Source organism: Phascolarctos cinereus, unplaced genomic scaffold, assembly GCF_003287225.1.
Source record: "Phascolarctos cinereus isolate Bilbo 61053 unplaced genomic scaffold, phaCin_HiC Scaffold_9;HRSCAF=440, whole genome shotgun sequence".
NCBI lineage: Eukaryota > Metazoa > Chordata > Mammalia > Diprotodontia > Phascolarctidae > Phascolarctos > Phascolarctos cinereus.
In genome coordinates, this window is record NW_027556402.1 from 150,964,609 (window position 1) to 150,985,998 (window position 21,390).

Genomic DNA, 21,390 nt, shown 5'->3' on the forward strand with positions numbered 1-21,390 from the left:
AATTCTTGGTTATGATATTTATACTTCTCAACACATATACAGGATTATTGTCCCACTTCTTTCTATGTTGCCTCATCCATAAAACCAACTTTTTTTTTTTAAAAAAGCACTCTCCCCAAGGAAACATGCTTTTAAAAAATGAACAAATTTATGAAATTATGTTTTGTTGAAATCTGGTAATTTTTTAAAAAATGTTTCTTCTGAGTTAGCTTCATTTTCTTCTTTCTATTTTAAATTCCATCATTTTTCAAAAAAGATTCTTTTTTTTCTAGTTAATTCTGTTTAGACTTCCAAAATTGCTAAGCAAGCTGAATTCTTCCCGTGTGATTCCTACCCACACAATGTACTCAAACATATTTAATGTGTTGATAACCTTTCTACAATGGTCAGTAGTGTGGAGACTCAACTTTCTCATTTCCCGGCATGATTGGGGTCTTTGAACAATCAGTCAGTGGGAAGTGTCTCAGGGCATTTTTCATTAAAAAAAAAAAAAAACAATGTCAGTATGTCAATTGAAGTGCTTGTCTACAGGCAGGAAAATCAACTCCATTCTCACATGTTTGGTTAAATTTATTAGCTAAAATACATTTAGAAGAAAAAGAAACAGATCTCTATTAGGTAGCATGTTTCATTCATTCCATGTCCATTCATTTTTCTTCTTTTTTTATATTCTCAAACCTAAGCACCTTAGTGCTGATAGTGTAATTAATAAATGCTAGATGATGAGGATTTACAGAGTTTTAAGACAGATGTGTATTATATATATGTATACATATATGTATATATGCCTAACGTCCAAGATAACTAAGAGTAAGTCCTTTCTAAGGTGTCCACATATTAAAGAGAACACATAAAAAATTTGTTTAAAATGGGATGCAACTTCTAATGACATTTGATGCTAATATTGTGATTTCCCCCCATTTTCCTCCTTAGGAGTGACAACTGTTCTGACAATGACAACCCTAAGCATAAGTGCTCGAAACTCCCTCCCCAAAGTAGCTTATGCAACTGCTATGGACTGGTTCATTGCTGTTTGCTATGCATTTGTCTTCTCTGCTTTGATCGAATTTGCCACAGTCAATTACTTCACAAAAAGAGGTTGGGCATGGGATGGAAAGAGTGTAGTCAATGACAAGGTAAGTGACAGCTGCCTTTACATTAGCAACTTGCCACATTAACCCCAAATGAACCCTTTTGTAAGATATGGTTTCCTATAGCTATAAATTTAGAAGAGACAGTGGTGTGGAGTGGGTAAAAGACCAGCTTTAGAGTCAAAAGCATCTGAGTAAAGTCCTTCCCCTGACATACTAGCTATGAGTCCCTGGACAAAGGAACTATACATCTCAATTCCATATATAGTCCTCTAAAATGATTAAGTCACAGAGCAGTTGCTGATCTACATGGATGGAGGGATTTCTATATAGGAGTACTCTTTAACCATATGAAATCATAGATCTAGGGAAATATACATTTGTATACATAAAACCAATATATGTATACATATATAATATGTGTATACACACATATACATACATGCATGTGCATGTGTGTATGTATAATATAGAGCATATACAATATATAATACATATGTACATTTACAGAATACGTACATATGGAGATGCACATCCACAATTATATACATATATGTGTGTATGCATATGTGTGTGACTTGTAAATTCATTGATAAAGGGGACTCATAGTGAGAAAACTGCATGTTGGATTTCATTTGTGAATTTATTGGTAAATTTACCCATGTAGACTGAATCAATGTCACCAGTTTATAGTCTTAGGGACTTAGGCCCTAAGTCTGTGCCAAGGAGAAAGAATGTTTACTATTAAAAAACATCTATTTTTAGACATGAATACAATGATATGACAGGTATGATCTTATTATCATAAAATAATTATTTTATTATATGGTTCATTTAAAAAATTTTTCCTTTATAAAATCAAGTTTAGTTGCTAATAAAAATAAAGTTTTAGATGAGCAGCAACACAATGTAGTATAGAGAGACTCCTTGGAATCCAGAACACTAGGGTTCAAATGCTACCTCTCGCAAATACTGAGTATAACACCCTAGGAAAGCCATTTTACCTTTCAAGGAATATGTGACTCTATAAGATCATAAGGGTCAGAGAAGTTGCCAACTTGCATCATTAAAGAGAATTTTCTCACCTGCAAATTTCTGCTCCAATGAAATTACAAGTTCAGTCACTGCCCCTATTTTAAAGAAAAGTTTATTGTTTATAATATTTATAAAATGCTTGGCACATGGTAAGCACTACATAAATATTAGTTATTATTATAGCTGTGCACCTAGGTAAGTTTATTATTTAAAAGAAAAATATAAAGTAAATATTCATTGACTGCTCAGTTATAAAAAATAGGGATTTTTAAAAAAATTCATCAGACTAAAGAAATTCAAATATATCATAGATGTACTGGATAATGCAATATGAAGGTCACATCTATGTTTCAGAATATATGTCAATGCTCTAAATGAAATACAATTTAATAGCTATGTGAGAAGGATGAGGAAAGTCAGGTGGAAATCACTTTCATTATGCTATGGAATGCTAGCCTGGACAAGTAGACCAGGCTTTCTCTATTCTTCCTTATCTTTGTTGTTGTTCAGTCATTTCAGTCATCTGACTAATCCCATTTCAGATTTTCTTGGCAAACATACTAGAGTGGTTTGCAATTTCCTTTTCTAGCTCATTTTACAAATGAGAAAACTGAGACAAACAGGGTTAAGTGAGTTGGCCAGGGTTACACAGCTAGTAAGTGTCTGAGTCTAGATTTGAACCTGTCCATTCTTTCTCTGCATGTTGTCAATTTTAAAAATCCCTTTAAATAGGATTTCTGCTCATTTATTGAAAAAAACTAATTAATGTTGAAAATATGAATAGTTCCAATCTTCTGAAAATGAAAAATTATGATAAATGTATTCTATATTCTATATATTTCACTCACCTTTCTTGCCTTGTCAATGGGTAGAGCAAAGAGTGGAGTGAGGGTGAGGATTTGGAAAGGAAAATAAAAATTTGGAATTAAAAAAAAAAGAAATTTTTCATATGGCATATGTATTGTAACTCAAACATTTTATTGCAACCCATGGCATATCAGAGACAATTTACTATACTACTGTAAATATCTATAACCCTGACATGAAAATAAAAATCTACTCATTAGAGGAGGCTCCCTTTCTCAAATAGTATGTTTTCTCTCATATTAGCACTGTTTTTTACTGTCTGAACAATGGGTGGCTATTAGATGTCTTAGAAATATGCTACTTCTTAACTAGATTATTAGCAAAGAATGAAAAAAATTCAATTTTATTAATAATTACTCCAATTCCTTGAGAAGATTCAGACCCATTATTAGAGTTAGACTATTTAGCAACTAGACCAAAGAACCTCTATGAAATTTCTCCTGTTGATGTTTGTTGACTTTAATCTTTTTGGTCAGTGACCTTTTCAATTAATTAGTGCTGGACTTTTGTAAATAGAATCGAATATTGGTATACTTTAATCAATGCACAATCTACCCTAAGAATGTAAATGAATATAATTAATATTCTTCATTTTAACAGTATGCCTGAATGTTTGTATCTATGTATGTTTGTGTATGTGTATTCATATATTTGATGTGGTCTGAACCTGTAGTTTTACTCTATAGGAAATGTTCTCTTTAGATGCATATCAGTTTCTCATCTATACTTCTAATGTCCTATAATTGTCTGACCTGTCTTGAGACACACAGCATGGTTTTCTCAGGGCAGATGTTCTTAACTTTTTGTTTCTTGGACCCCTTTGATCACTTGGATAGCAGTTAAGTCAATGGAAACTTTTTGAAAATAACATTTTTAAAATACTATTTTAATATACAAAATTAAAAAATAGAATTCCAAAGGAAACTAATTATGTTGAAATTTAGTTATCAAAATATTTTAAGAACAAATTCATAGACCACAAATTAAGAATCCCAATCATTGAGTCATTGAATGTTTTTACTTTGAGTTCTTGTAACACTTTACTTAAATGTATGTGCGAATAACTTAGCAAAGAAAAATGAGCAGATTTTCCCCTCGTATGGAAAGACTTTACAAATTTCATTTGAATTCTTAGATCTTTATTGAAACTTTGAAATAGCCCATCCCATTTCTGTTGCTTTGGCAGACTTAGAAGCTTTAAAGGAAGAGATTATTCTTGATACTTTTAACTCACTCAAAGAAAGGCTTTTGGCTGAACTTGAATACTTGGAGCCTCAAAGAGGAGAAGGAGGAGGAGGACAGAAGAAGAAGAAGCAACACGGTGTTAGGATAATTGTCAAAGATATAAAAATACTTGATCTCTGGAGCTTAGTATACATCTATGACTTAGCCAGCCCATCACTATTAGGGCCTTGATTGACCTTTTTACCACAACATAAAAGGAAATGCAATCAGTGATCTAGAGAGATATGACACTCTTCACATGGCACCCAATTAATGTCAGGTTCTCATCATCCCTCCAAATTCAGTGTCAGTACACTTGGACTGTCACACATGAGAGGGTTGTTCCCTCTTGGGAGGGATGGGCTCTTTTCCATGAACATCTGATTGGTTTCCCATCTCTTATATCATAGCTGGGAATCACCAATAAGGTAAGGTGGAAGTTGAAGTTTCAGGCACAGAATTCCCCAGGTACAAGACAAGGAATGAAATTTTTTTTAAAGGGGTGGGGTGAGGATTCCAGTCTTAAAGGTGCATATTTAGGAAAAAGAGAGTAAGAATAAGTTCAAAATATCTGAACATTTTTAGACTAACATAAGAGATAAATATGAAAGTCTTGAAAAAAAGTGTTATCTAAATTGAGTAAGCCCTGAAAATTGTGTCATAGTGCTAAAATTTTCCAGCATTTAGAATTCTGCCATAGGATAGGGTTATCAAGTAAATATTTGAGAAAATCTGGTTAATTTTCTTCACTTATCTCCTCAACCTTTCCAACATTCCCATCGTATTTTACTTATTGTTTTCATTTCCAAATATATTAATATTTATGTCAACACATTTGCTCCATTTTAGGCATCTTGGTATGTGTGCCTTCTTCTAGACTTGATATAAGCATTTGGGGGCCAGCTAGGTGGTACAGTGGATGGAGAACCGGTCCTGAAGTCAGGAGGACCTGAGTTCCGATCTGGTCTCAGACCAAACACTTGACATGTTACTAGCTGTGTGACCCTTGGCAAGTCACTTAACCCCAATTGCCTAGCCAAAAAAAAAAATAATAATGACATATGCATTTGGAAAGCAACTGTCACTGTTTGTCATGTGTATCAGTCACATGAATATATGACAGGTACCCTTGTGATCATTAAGTTTTTTTTTAATAGCAATACTGATAGCTAAGATTGCTATAGTACTTTACTATTTACAAAATATTTTCTTAAAAATCCTATGAGGTAGAGAGTTTAAATATTATGATGATCATTTTACAGATATGGAAATTGAGGCTCAGAGATATTAAATGACTTACTTATAGTTATGCATCCAGAGAAGCAGAGACAGGATTGAAGACTAGATCACCTAATCCCAAATCTTGCAGTGTGTCTAGTACCTACAGAAAAAAACTTACTATGCCATGCTTCATTCCCCCACACACACCCACAGTGGTATATCATTCTTAAGTTTCATTTGTTGTTTGAAGTACCAGATAATGTCCTTTTACAACACACGTACTCTGTAGTTGAAGGCCTCTTGATTGTACATCAGAAAGCAATTACCTAATAGGGATGGATATTAGATTTAAGTATACCTGCCTGTCAAGTCATGAACAGTCAAAGCAGCTCTTACAGAATCACTGAAGCCCTATCATTATTCAGCTAAACTTTTTTTTTTCATTTGTTTCAATTTTAGTTCTCAAATTGAATGAATATTCTTTCTGGATATTAATTTAACAGCCTGATATATGAAATGAATTCCTTTTGAGAATTCTCTTTGGAGAGAAAAAGACAAAAAAAAGAGGGAGAGAGAGTGACAGAAAGAGAGAGAGAGAGAGAGAGAGAGAGAGAGAGAGAGAGAGAGACAGAGACAGAGACAGAGACAGAAAGAAAGAGAGACAGAGAGACAGAAAGAGAGAGAGACAGAGAGAGACAGAGACAGAGAGAAAGAGAGACAGAGAGAGAGAGAGAGAGGGAGAGAGAGAGAGAGAGAGAGAGAGAGAGAGAGAGAGAGAGAGTGTGTTTCAATATAATTAAGTCTAGGGTGATTTGTCCAGAATTTCTTCTTTATCCTTCCCAATTGTGTGGCCCTCTCATTTGTGGCAAAAACTTGCTAAGATGAAGTAAAAATCAGCTTATCTTTAACCCATTATGAAAACATAGATAACACAAAAAAAAAGATTAAAAAGTAAGCCATGGCAGATCACAAGTCATGATGAGGCAGGGAAAAGAGAAGTGGAGGGAGGACAAATTCACTTGGTCCCAATGAGGTAGCAAATTGTGTCCATGTAGAGTAGTACTTAAGTGGTGAGCCAGACAAGGATCCAAAGGCTTGTGATGATATTGAATTCAGGCTAAGAGTACCCTTCCCCTGAAATCAACTGACTGCTTATTTAAGTCAGCACACCACCAGGCCCACATGTTTTTGTTTTTGTTTGACTGGATTTAAAAGTTCCTTGGCTTCTCTAGTCATTCCATCTCTTGTGATTCTTCTGTCCCTCTTTCAAGTAAAAGTTTCATCTCCCTTTGCTGATAAGCACTACTTTTAAGAGAGTGCTCCATATGAGTATAATGAAGGTTCGAATTGTTTTCTTAGTCTTCAACCTAGTTTTATATCTAAGATGAAGCATGGAAAATATTAATGAAAAAAATCTCATAATCATAGAAATGTATTCATTGGACCTGAAGAAAATCAAGTAACCATTGAAATCCATGATATTCACCCAAAAGAAATGTCCATGTATTTGTTCTTTATTTAATGTTGTCTTAGATTTGGCTTTCCATAGGAATCAATATTCTAGTGAAAAACTAAAGTGTTTCTTATTGGCAAGTGGTTGTGATACAGGGAATGAATAGGATCAAAGAGCTCTCGGTATGGGTAAACATGGGTAGGAACAGGTGAGTGTTTTGTGGTTTGAAAGTCCAAACTTTTTTTGCCAGACTCCATCCAACCAGTATCCAGATCACATGCCTTATGAGCATTCTGGTAATGCCACCACTTATTCTCAATCCTTTAATACATCCAAATATGCTTTTTAATGGCTATTAAGGCATTGATATACCTGGGACCTTTCAGAATGTTTGACTGACCCTACTGATTACATTTTCCTAAAAGTTCTCTCTTTTTCTCCTGGACTTTTATGACCTCCATGCCATTTTGTGTTTGTTTGTTTGTTTTCAATTCTATACTATACCCTCTCTGCCTGCCTTTTTGGGTCTTCTTCATTCTGCCTATTCTTTAAGAAAAATATTTCCCAGGATTCTGCTTTGCACCTCTTTTTCACTGTCTTCTTCAGCACATGCTCAAGTGGCTTTAAAAGTAAATGCCACCAAAATATGGTGGTCTGTATCTCCAGACCACATATTTCTCTGGGAATTCTGACATAGATTTTCAGTTTTCCTACTGAATATCCTTACCTGAATGCAATGGAGGTATTTAAAACTCAGTATATTCCAAAAGAAATAATCATTTTTAGCTCAAATCTGCAATCTCTTCAATTTCCAGTTTTTCACCCATTACCCAAGTTTACATTCTTCTTACTTTGTCCTCTCAGTCATTTCCTATGTGCAATCAGTGACAAAATCCTATAGCATTAATCATAAATTTTGAGTTAGAGAGTTCCTTAAAGGTCATCTATTCCAAATACCATTTTACAAGTTAAGGAATAAAGCCTAAATAGGTAAAGTGATTTGCCAAAAGTCACATGGGTAGTAAGTGGCAGTCCTGGCATCTGAACCCAACTCCTCTGAGTTCTAACCAGTGCTTTTTCCAGTGGACCACATCACTTAAATATGACTCCCCTTTTCCACTACCAGTGTTTACACCCTGATTAATATCTTCCACTCCACCTGTCAGGACAAGCAGATGATTATGACACTTTAAACTTGCAAAGTGTTTTCCTCACAAGAATCTTATGATTTAGATGTGAAAGTAGTGTTATCTTCACTTTACATATAGATAAATGGAGGTTCTGAGATGTTGTGACTTGCCCACAATAACATTTCTAGAGAGCATTTGAGTCAGGGTTCAAATCTACATCTGCTGACTGCAATTCTAGTATTCAATCCACTCTTATCATTCTGGCTCACTTCCTAACTGGTCTCCCTGGCCCCTATATCTCTATACTCCAATAAATTTTTCATATAGCTAGGTGAGAGAGTGGATAGAGTCCTGAGCCTAGAGTCAAAAAGATTTGAATTCACATCCACCTTTAGAAATTCCCTACCGGTATGACCTTGGACAAATCACTTAACTTCTGTTTGCCTCAGTTTCCTTATCTGAAATGTGGAGATAATAATAACATCTATTTCACAGGGTTGTTTTAAGGATCAAATGATATAATAATTGTAAAGTGCTTGGCAGAGTGCCCAGCATATAGTAAGGTTATATAAATGTTAGTTATTATTAGGTTAATCTTTCTTACACATACAACTGGTTATTTTACTCCAGTACTCTAAATTCTTGATCATTTCCCAATTGCTTATTGAATGAAAGCACAAATTACTTAAGTTAACATGCAAACCACCCACCCGCTTACAACTTGAAGACTCCCTACCTCTCTGTCCGTATGTCACAATATTCCTTTATATGTGGGGCATTCTCCACACTTACTATGCTACTTTTTTATACTACCTATGTTACTTTGAGTGAGTCAGTTAACCCATCTTGGCTTCATTATGCTAATCTACAAACTTATAGTTAGAATAGACTATCTTTAATGACCCTTCCAGTAATTTACCTCTTATATGATATTAGAGTATGTATAGTTAGAGATAATATGATATAACACACAAAGTGTAGGACTTATTATCAAAGAATCCTGGGTTTAATCAGTCAATAATCATTTTATTAAGTGCCTACTATGTGCCAGGCACTGTGCTAAACTCTGGAGATTCAATAGCTCTAACAGAGGAGACCATAAGCAAACAAATACTTCCAAACAAGCGCTTTCTCTCTCTCTCTCTCTCTCTCTCTCTCCCTCCAAATATATACATATATATGTGTGTATGTGTGTATATATGTACATATACACATACACATATATGTCAGATATATGTCTGTGTGTGTGATAGGAGATAAGTAATAGAGGAAAGACACTGAAATTAAAAGGGATTTGGAAAGGCTACCTATAGAAAGTGAGATCTTAGCTGAGACTTAAAGAAATCCAGGAGGCAGAGATGAGGAGAATGAGCATTCTAATCATGGCAGAAAACCAGAGAAAATGCTTGACTCAAATCCTACTCTGTAAATTCCTAGCTCTGTGCCCTTTGGTAAGTAACTTTGAATCTCTGGAATTCCATTTTGTCATCTGTAAAATGTTGGCATTTGAACTGAATGACATCTGTGGTCCCTTCCAGATCCAAGTCTATGGGACTAAAATTTGATTATAAGATCATTGTCTTAGCACGATATATATGCATTCTTTCAGTAGCCTGGGATAGAGTTCACAGAGACTTGTTCAGTAGCCTCTTGATGAATGTCTTTTATTCTTATAATGCAGCCTATGAAGCTCATTGAATGTATTATGTTCTCCAGGAAGGGCTTTTATATTTCTTCACATAGAATACATTTCTTTTCACCCATGAAGAAAGACCAGAGACATGTTGGTCTTATGTAAAACAAACTCTTTCAAATGGGGATTCAAGAGTATTCTAGACTCAGCTCTATTACTAACTAACTCATAAACTTAATCTCATTTTACATTAATTTTCCCATCTTTTTAAGGTGAGGCATGAAGTGGTATTAAGTTAAATGATTTTTGATTGCTTCCAACTCTAAAATGTTGTTAAGTTATAGTTTGGTCGAAGTGCTAATTTGCTTCAACCAACAAAGTTCTGAAATTGAGATGTATTCTTATTATTGATACTGTATTAATAGCACTTCTTGGCTTCACAGATCATAATTTGGTTTGCCACCAGGGTACAGGCCATGGTTATGGTGGTAATCAGTCTTTTTCCTGGCTTAAATTAAGTCCTTTGGTGTTTTACTCATTGAAATGATTGGCATTTTTGAACATATACCCAGAGGCCTTGATATAGCAGCAAACTCTCAATATATTCTGAATCCTGTAAGACATAATTTTAAAAATAGAAAATAGAATTTAATTATGGTGGGTTGCACCATCTTTTCATTCTACTTCAATAGAAACATCAACAAACTCTATTGCAAAGATGCTTTTTCTTTTAAAGTTTTCACTTCTCAAGTGTCTAAGTGAAAGTTATGCTGTGATTTCAGAAAGATTTTTAAAAATCTAAATAGCATACATCTAGTAGTAGAAAAAAACTACAAAGGAAGTCCCCTTTTCTTTCTATATTTAAATATGTTAGAATGAATATTGCTATTTACATTTATAGTCTTTAACAGAGCTATAATTAAATTAAGCTCCATGGGCCTTATTAACATAAACTGAATATACAAATGCATATAGCCTTTATCCTGGTTTAGTGTGATTCCTGCAGGGTTAATTTTTTCTTTTTAAAAAATTGTTATTACCTTTCAACTAAAGCCCCAAAGAATATAAACTATTCAGTGGTTGAATACTTGGTTGAGATACATTGAGAATGGCATTTCTTCTGTTTATTAGTTTAAAAAAATCTTTCTTTTTAACGTTCTTCTGTAATGGATTTTTAAAAATTTAAAACAAAAAGCAAATATTAGTACTATGTATTAGAGGGAGTTTTCACTTCTCTCTTTCTCCTCCCCCTTCCACTCTGGGAGGATGTGCATCCATTCCAAATCTACAAGGCCTTAAGCATGATGTTTACTCTTCTGTGAATACTTTGTCTTATTCTAAACACTCTTTGGAGTAAGTCTGATGACAGACTGAGAAAATGGGATGTTCTGCCATTTAGCAGAGAATTCAAAGGTGCTTACAGTTGATAGTTTGGCTACTGACTTATAGGAAAGAGTTTTAGAGAATCTTCTATAAGATCTCAAGACATCTGGGCATTTGGAGGGACAATGTAAACTCATGGAAGAAATGGCAAACGAACAAATATCATTACTGCTCATGGTAAATGGTTATGCCTATCACTCAGAGAACTGAAGAAAATATTGTGACAATTAAAAAAAATGTATCTCTGTCTTTTGTATTGGCAAATATATATATCTGTAAATCTATATCTACCTCTGTATCTATCTCTGTATCTATCTATCTATCTATCTATCTATCTATCTATCTATCTATGTGTGTATACATACCATACATACATACATACATACATACATACACACATATATGTATGTATGCATATATAAGCCTTTTTTCAGAGTTCAAGAACGTCACAGTTCAGATTACCAACAATCTCTGCCTTAAAGATTTCTACTTCATAGAAGAATTGATTTGGCTAGAATTGGATTTGGTAGGCAGCAACAATTAGTCTTTGTTTCTCAATTCAGAAAGTTTATGGCATTATTGACCTAAAGAGATAACCTCTTTTATAACCTTTTAAAAAGCTATTGAATTTTGATGCTGAACAAAGATAATAAGATAATAATAATAAGATGCAACAAAGATAATAATAATTTCTACAAAGAAAATAGAACATAATAAAGATTGTATATGAAACCACGAATCTTCATTCCATGCAGCTTTATTTGCAATATAAAATAAATTCAGCACTAACTTTCAAAGCTACTTTCTTGTTTATCTCTTCTTCCTTCTGAACTTATCTCTGTTCTCTTCTGTATATTAAAAATAAAGTTTAATTACTCTTTTTTATTTCTTCTTTTTGGGGAGTTAAGCAGCAGAGATAGTGATTTTGCCACATTCCTATAGCATCTTCAGACACATGTTCAAAAAGGGATTCATTTAAAAAATAGGTTGATTTAGACAGTGTATCCATCAGTGCAGAACATTGTCATGTTACATGACATGTAATATGTTATATGACATGCTAATATGTGATGCTTTATATGTCAATATGTGTGTATTGACATAGATATTTTATGTCAAAAATCAGCCTTAAAGCATAAAAGTTTGAGAGATTGCTATTATCTACACTAATATTACAAAATCATTCTTTTGGGCAAAAAGCTCTATTTATATTAATGTGAAATTTCTAGGCATTCAAATGATATCTATTTTAATTTTAGGGGGATTCCATTTTCTTGCCTTCATTTAGTTTTTGTTGTGATTACTTAGATGATTTTGTGAAGGATGTTCCTTCTGAGGATACATAACATAATTAATTTGTCCCTGCCTATCTAGATAATTCATTTCCATACCTTGCCATAAATTACCTATAGCAGATTTATGTAACATGTGAGACATCTTCCTAGATTTCCTCTGACTTGATGGGACAAGAGTGAAGCACAAAAGGTTTGAAACCTCTTGCTCTCACCATATGATGGGCCTATGTTAATTTCCTATTGACATTATCCTCATGACATCTTTCACTTATTTTTTCTTCACAGTTCCTTATCACTTATATGCTGTAGCCTGTTTACAATCCACCATATACCTTTCCACTGCCTGATAGGTGAAATCCATTCCATCACATATATATATATATATATACACACACACACATATATACATATATATACACATATATACATGCACATATATACATATATATATACACATATATACACACATATATATACATTTATATACACATATATATATATATACATATATATATATATATATATATATATATTCATGTATTATTCAGGTTTTGTTCTTACCTTGCCATCTATATCTCTACTGTGTTTTTCTCACTCAAAAAGGAAAGGCTTCTTGAAATGTTTGTATTCATAAGGAAAAATCCAGATAGCAAATTGACCTAAATTAAATGAGAGTATTATATTTTAGAATTATACATTTTAAGGGCATACATTCCCATTTTCTTTGCCCTCTGTATTTCACTTAGTCATATTGTATCATTCCATGAAGTTTTGGACAATTTATTATAAGCATATGACCTTTTATGTTTTTAAAGACCATGACCAATAGTGACCAAAACCATACTAGCAGCACAATAAGCATTACCAATGTACCTATAAGGACTCCCTATTCATGGTAGGTTCTTGACTCCACAGTCCTCTTTAATTGAAATTAACCTCCTCAATTTCGGTGCCCTTGATATGTTCAATTTCCTCAAAAGTTATCAGAATAGTTATATGTTGGCAAAATATAATGGAGGAATGGCCTGGACAATGATTCCTGTGAGCAAGTCCATTTGATGAGCTCCCAGGACTCATTGGGCAAGCCTCCATTGAAGTAGATGTCAAGTTCTGCCTGCACTATTTTAACTTCTGTGTTTTTAATAGAAAAAAGAGAAGGCATCTGTCATGAAGAAGAATAATGCTTATGCCGTGGCCGTGGCCAATTATGCTCCAAATATTACCAAGGACCCAGTTCTTTCCACCATCTCCAAGAGTGCCACCACAGCAGAAACCAACAAGAAACCAGAGGGAAAGCCAGCAGAAGCGAAGAAAACATTCAACAGTGTTAGCAAGATAGACAGAATGTCTAGAATAGTTTTCCCAGTCTTATTTGGTACTTTTAATTTAGTGTACTGGGCAACATATCTAAACAGGGAGCCTGTGCTTTTAGGGTTTGCTCCATCAACCTAAATGCAAAACTCCTACTTGGTATGGATACTGCAAAATGAAAATCTGCTAGGTTGTTTTGTTATGTACAGTCCGACTAATAACTGCTAATTTGTGAACCAATATGTACAGAATGTATATAGAAATCTACCTTATCAGTAAGTCTCCAAAGGAGGCCCACATTTGCTACTTCATGGGATCTGTAAGCAGATAGTACCCATGCCAACTGAGCCATTGCTTTTACAAAGGTGTACTGAGGGAAGTTAGTTTGAAGTCAATTTCAGGTATGCTGAATATGACCTCTATTTACTGTAGAAATGAAAATGGGAGTTCTACACAACACTTCTGGAACACTTTTGTTTTAGTTAGATGTTAGGATTTTTCTTACTCATGTCTAATTTTACAATAACAGGTGAAGTTATCATTAATAAGATGAGTTTTTTTTTTTAACAGCAGGGTTTGTTCTCTGCAAACTTAACACTTTCTCTGAGTGCTCAGAATCGTTGCTGATGTATTAGGGAGTTTGGTGCACATAAGAAGAATGCTAGGAAGCAAGATTCAGCCTTTAATTATTCTGTACAGTTGTTTATCCATGTACATATTACATTATGATGACTTCAAACTTTAGATGATTCACAACCTGACAGGATGTTAATTATGCTTAGAATGGAATAACTGTAGGAATGCCATAGTCGTTATTTTCTTGCCTTTAGACATTATTGGAAAGTTATCAATGAAGCAGTCATTGAAACCCTGCAAATTATTTTTGTCAGCCACAGACAATTTAAATTCTTAGTGTCTCCATTTCACAAAAGAAAGTGTCTTACTCTTTCAAGTACATATTGTTATGAGATTGATCAGCCAAATTGCCTTGGTTTGGAGACAGGAAAAATTCATTTCAAACTTTGAAGGCTGTTGAGTAATGCTGACATTCCCACCCCTCAGAAACTGATAAGACCTTTTGTGTCCTGGAGAAGAGATATGAAAACTGTAAGATATTCTTTGTTCCTGTTTACTAATACAGAAAATTCTGCCTTAAGGCTTCTCTCTTCATCATTTTGGGAAAGCCACTAATTCTAAAGGAAGAGGCAGTTAAAGTGGCGCTTTTTCTCTGTCCTAAAAGCAGCTCTCTCAGATAAGATTTAATGTAAATCTGCTTTTGTAAATTACGACTTTACATTTTGCTGACATAACTTTACAATGGCTTTGTATACCAGAAAAGGTTTTGGTAAGAGTTGAACATTTTTTACTTAAACTTTAAAGCATTACTGGCACTTATTGACTATTTCACACACATACACACACACACACACACACACACACACACACAACTCACACACAAGCAGCAAGATTAGAAGCCGTTTTCAATTTTATATTAATGTTGAATAAGAGTGATAATTTTTTGTTTTTGTTTTTCATTCGAATGTTTTGAACATAATCCTTTATGCCCTGAGACAGCTTTTAAAAAATGTAATGATTGTGTCTGACTCCTAGCTTTCAGGCTTCTGGACAGTCTAAAAGCCCTTTTGATTCACACATATATTAGCAGTTATTAGTTGACCTTTACCAAGAGATCACCTTTATGACGATGTCTTTGTAGAAACATGTGTAGTCGTATAGTGTCATTTCTTGCAGTTTTGTGTAGTATTTGAGTCTAGTGCATAAAATAGGTATGTTTAAAAATCAATAAAAGGAATCTCTTCTGATGTGGAAAAAAGCAAAAAGAACTAAACAATGTTGCTTTCATTTGCCTTTTTTTCCTTTGTTTCTTCTAGTATTTTCTTTTTAAAAAATGTGATTCTCTTCTGTACTCTGTATGACTGTACTGAAATCAAGGTCACAAATTCATCTTAATAATAGAATTTACAGTGAAGACAGACTTAACAGTCAATAGTCCCACAGGCCACAATGTAATCCATAAAACATAAAATAAACCAAAGGGTGATAAATGGATCCAATATCAATTTCCCTAATCCCCTTCTAATGATGCCTTCTTTATCATAAAAGTAGTATAAAACATGCACTTTACTCAGACATTTAACTAAAAAGGACCTTATTTTCATACATATATTTGTACACATTGTAGATCTCCCATGTAATTCAGATATGTTTGCAATGATATGATAAAGTATGTAAGGTTTGAAGGCAAACAATAAAAGGGGTATTGTTTTTTCATGGTATATATATCTATTATAAATTTAAAGATGTTTTTATTTGTAAATTATGAGATATGTCCTTAATGTCAAACTACCCAGGTATAAATTATAAATTTATAAATATGTATATATGTAAAAAAAAAAAGCCTGTAAATAATTGGTTCTTGAAATCAACCACCGCCACAAACAATCTCTCTCTGCTTTTGGCAAAGGGCTGTCCCTGCATGGTTTATTGCTGGCTTCAGTCCTATGTGTAAGTTGGAGAAGATTATCTAGAATTATTATTTTCTGTGGTTTCAATGATTGAGGATCTTCTGTCCTAATTACACTATAATCAAATCATACGTTCACATAATTTATTTCAGAATGCTCTGTTACTGCTCTGACTTTGGTGCATGCATTTCTGTGCATATCCCTAAATAGAATCCTTTAGGAGTTTGAATAGATATGGAGGAATGTTGAAATTTTTGGTGGGAGAAGTAGGGAACTCCATGGAGAACAAGGATCAAAACTTACAGAGCCATGAACTTAACAATTTTGCTCACCCTTTAGAAAAACAGCTAAGAATACAGACTAATGAAAGTAATAGTTTACTCCAAGGAGAAAAAACAAAACCTTCAGGAAATTAGGTGTTAAGTACCATGAGCATGCTCCCCTGGCATATGAATACCAATGTCATGAATGCATATATATGATATCTGAAGTTATGAACATAAAAGATGAAGATGTTTATAATTGTATTATCAGGCAGGCTCTGCTTTGAAATTAATTCATGAAATTGGCATTAAAGTTAAGAGAAATTAGTATGAATCTCATCCCTTTAGATAAGATGCTAAAATAAAATGATCAATGCAATATGAAAAACTAGCTTAATATTTGAGATAGCTTTATATTTTTCTGCTATCCATTTCCTATTAATTTAAATATAAAACTATAAGGAATATAACCAGTACATAAATTCATTAAAAATCAGTATTTTTTTAATTATCAGCCTTAACAATTTTTCGAAGTATCTTAAAATGATACAACTCCTCAGTTTCTCTGTATTTGAAGTTTGTCTCAGGATTAGATTAAGAAACATCTTGAATTATCTCTTCAGCTTCATAAAAATATCAAATTCACATAAAAATCCACTACTCATACAGCTGAAGCGTCTTAGGTCTTATATTTATTATTTATAATTTGGAAAGCTTTCAGATCCATGAGAGAATTCACAAGCTATATTTTTATTTAATGTGTCTTGGAGTTGGGGTGAAGATTAGTCATTGCTATCTTATGAATTTCTGGTATATACAGTAGAAGATGGTGACAACTAAATCCTTTGGCATGGATTTTCTGTTTTCAAAGGATAAAGGGAAGGAGAAAGAGAGAAATAAAGCAAATAAATATTCTGGCTTTCTGCATGTTATCAGGTTCCTTAAGTATACTTCCATCCATCTATGCGTTCATACAGCCCACATTCATTGAGCAGTCAATATGAGTAAGGGATCACGTAGACTCATCAGAGAGCTCTACTCTCTTAATACTCAATGGGTTTTAATCCCCAACTGGAAGAGCAGTTTGACAATGTCAGCTAAACATGAATGAATTCCCATAGTTAATTTTGAATAGTCAACTTTCTTAACATCCTTATTAAGAAACTATTTAAAATTATCATTAGTTTTACTAAAAATAAAGTATATGAAATAAGGCAATTTATTTTGTTTCCAATCTTCTAACTAATGATTAACATAGTCCTGAATCTAGGTTCATGAATCTTCTGCCTGATTTGTCTAGGTAGAAAGGTGGACAATTTTAGGGAATTATCCACTAGCGTAATACTACCCAGTTCTGACCTTGATTTTCTATTAACTGAGTTTCTTGCACTTCAGATCTCTACTGAACTAGTCTATTAAGCCCAAAGACACAGCATTAAGACCATTTGAGGAAGTAATTCTGGCTTAGAATTTGTAGTGACAATACACTGATGTGCATATCTTAAAACAGATTGTTTCATGCATAGGCCTGAATTGTGATGCAACATTTATTCACTTTGTCCCTTTTGGGTTGAATACATAGTTTAAAAATTGTGGGGCAGCTAGGTGGCACAGTGGATAGAGCACTGGCTCTGAAGTCAGGAGGACCTGAGTTCAAATCCAGCCTCAAACTGAACATTTGACACTTACTAGCAATATGACCCTAGACAAGTCACTTAACCCCAATTGCCTAAAAAAAAATTGAAAAACATTATTTATCATACTTCCTAACCATATCCTTAATCTATATAGTTTTATGTCTCACAAATCAATATATACATCATTCCTATATTTAATCTTAGGTTAACATGCAATTGTTGTTTTACAAAATCCAAAGAAACAGAAAGCAGAATCATAGACTAAAGAAGAAAAAAAATAAAGGAAGGTAAGGATATACCACAAATGAGTTTTTCATGTTTAAGCCAAGAAAGAACCTCATGTTTTCCTCTCAAAAAAACAAGGAATACAATAAATAAATGTGCCTCCAAGGATTATAGTATTTTAACAACCTGTTTAAAGAAATATTGATAATTTTGCTAAGAGAAAAAGGTATAAAAATCCTTATTAAAACCAATAAAATTGACTTAAAAGGAACCTTTGTTCTAGGAAGACAAAATGAACAGTTTAGTTGTCTTCAAATATATAGTTCACATGTATATTTTAAATATTTAGTTAGAACCATGTTTTAAACAACACTTTTTTCTTCCCTATATTTGATTTATGTTTTCAGAATTTTGTTTAGTTTAGAAAAATCCTTATTTTGTATCAAATATATACATTTAATTAAATATAGACCACCCTCTCTCTTAACATTGTAGCTAATGACATAATGCCAATACATAATCCTAGTAGGAACGAAAAATAAATTATTTTGTATGCTTCTCTTCCCAAAGAATTATTAGGTAATATCCTAAAGTTTGAATCTATATGTTAATTCATGAAGATGGAACCTAGAAACTAAGTGGGTAATGTGAGACATGAGAAATTCATAAGAATTTGTGAAACCTAAAACTTTTCCTTTATGGACAGATCTAATTTACATGACTGTTTTATTTCAACAAGTAATTAGCTTTGGAAATGGTATAACTTTGGGTAAGGAAATAATGAATGAAACTACTAATTTTTATTGTCCTGTTTAGACTATAGAAAGCATTTGGGAATTAGTTATGATATGCAAATTCATCATATCCAACTGGAAGTTTTTTCCTCATACATTTAAATTTCTAATTTTAATAAGTCAACAGAATGATGTAACTGTCTCCTAATGAATGCCAGGGATTATTTTGAAAAGTGTCTTATGAAATTCTTAAAAGTCTGTAGAAACAAAGTATCCAATTCATTTTCACATGCCCATTTAACAGCCAATGCAATTGGCTGGTTTGAGATCCAATGTAGCTTTCTCATCATAGAGTAGTATTAGTGGTTGTAAATCAGGAATTCTATTTAATGCATGCCTAAAGCCACTTACTCTCTTGCTTAAGTAAAGTGAGCAAATTGTTGCGTTTGGCTGAGCTTTCATTGGCTGTCACATTAATATCTTTCCAATACTTTTGAGTTAATGTTAACAAAACCATCTGCAACCTGGAGCTACTAAAAGGTAATATGAAATTCTGGCCCTGTTCTCCTGTGAAATAAAGACTACTACTTCTTATGGAGAAATGAAAAAAAAAATCCAATTTAAGTAGAAGTATTGGTTAATGTAGGTTATGACTTTATTTATCATTCTGTATTGTCATTTACAAGTGATAATTGCATTCAGGAAGTTATTTTTAATATAAACTTTTATTATTCATTTCATACTTAAGGTCATTTTGTTTCACTGACACAAATTTGTCAGCAATTTAGGGGGAGGGGTCATACTTTGCTTTGAAATGTTATTTGCTTAAAAATATATAATTCTCCAAATCCAAATCCAGATATCAAGTAAACTTGTTATACTTTCTCTCTTTGCCCCCACTCACCCCTTACTCATCATGATGTTTTACAGGTTCAAAAGAGAATCACTAATTGAACCTAAGTCCCCAGATGAATTCCAGTACTGTGGCTTTACATTTGAAAGATACTTAGGGAAAGAAATCAAAAGAATTGTGCTGCAATTGTTGGTGTGAAAAATTGCTTGTTATCTTAGATCTGCCCAACTCTCCCTGCTACAGCTCAGTGTAGTTCATTTCTTGAGTGAAACGTTATATTTCACCTGTTTACTCTCTCAGTAAATAAACATTCGTGAAACCTAGTACTCTGGCCTAGTTCTACTGTGGTGTACTGGGCAGAGAGGCAGTGAAATACTAATATTCAGATCCTACCTCTAACAAATACTGTCATGTTGGTAATCATATTGCTAGCACCTAGCATTTGTATTTGTGACTGTGGCTAAATCACTGACAACTCAGTTCTTCACTGGTGGATGGAATTTCCACACTTGGAGATCCCCACATTGAGGAAATGACAGGTCCTTGCTGACTTCCCCCTGTCCCAACAAGAGTGATACATTAATAATCCTTCTGCTGAGATAAGAAAAAGGTTAAGTATTTGATCCCACTAGAAGCAAGGTTTGCAAAAACATATCAAAGTTATTTTTCAAAAGGAAAAATATCACTTAAGAGTTTGTGAAATATAAGGTCCTTGGGGTTTGGAACTGTACCACTTTGGTTATTGTATCCATAGCACCCTAGCATAACAACTGGGACATAATAGGAGCTTATCATGTTTGATTGGTTTGGGGCCTATAGTTTTATGGGGAAAAAAAACTATGATTAAAACTCCTCAATGAAGTTGAAGGTTTGTTGCAAATTGGAGCTATAAAGGGCATAACATGAGCTTGAAATATTACGGGCAAATGCCTGATCCCTGGGAAGTATGGGTGCCTGTTCCTCAAAGTACATTGATATTTAACAGACTTTATTAAGACAGGAAAATTGGTTGGACCTTCCTTTTGTGAGTGTTGGGAATGAACAAAATCTGATTTCAGTGTGTGAAGAATCTCAGCTCCTTTTGAAAGTGATGGCCTTATTGTCAATGTTTCATTGGGAGCTTTGAGAAACATTTTTAGAGAATGAATTTTATGAGTTGCCTAATTAACAGGGAAAAGGAAGAAAAAGAGACAGGGGATGGAATTATATTTCTTATCACCAATTAACAGCAAAGTCCACATGCAGAATCATTGCATGATGCGTGCACATACACTGATCTTTGAATAGTGACACTGAATAGAATTTTTGGGTGCTTCTCTGGTAAGTTCCATAGCTATTAAGATATAACTAAGGGGTGATGCAATTCTTTCATTTGTAAACTTATTTTAATTGGAAAATTTGTAACCTTTTTTTTAAATGTAAGAGAATCAAGTTAATCTTTATTTGAATGTGTCACTTTTTGCTTGCTGTCAAAAATAATTATTGACTACATGCAAACATTGCTTAACATTATCTTTTTGTACTTCTTATTAAAATTAATTTCAATATA

At 33.4% G+C, this 21,390-nt stretch overlaps 1 protein-coding gene across 1 annotated transcript in view; it reads left to right on the forward strand.

Annotated features, from left to right (window-relative positions):
• The window catches only part of GABRA2 (gamma-aminobutyric acid type A receptor subunit alpha2), a 136,421-nt gene extending 115,031 nt beyond the window's left edge, over positions 1-21,390 (forward strand). Inside the window, exons 9-10 of the mRNA XM_020990682.2 lie at positions 934-1,136; positions 13,479-21,390. Coding sequence (XP_020846341.1) covers positions 934-1,136; positions 13,479-13,784 — 509 coding nt within the window. The 3' untranslated portion in view covers positions 13,785-21,390. The remainder of the gene's footprint in view (positions 1-933; positions 1,137-13,478) is intronic.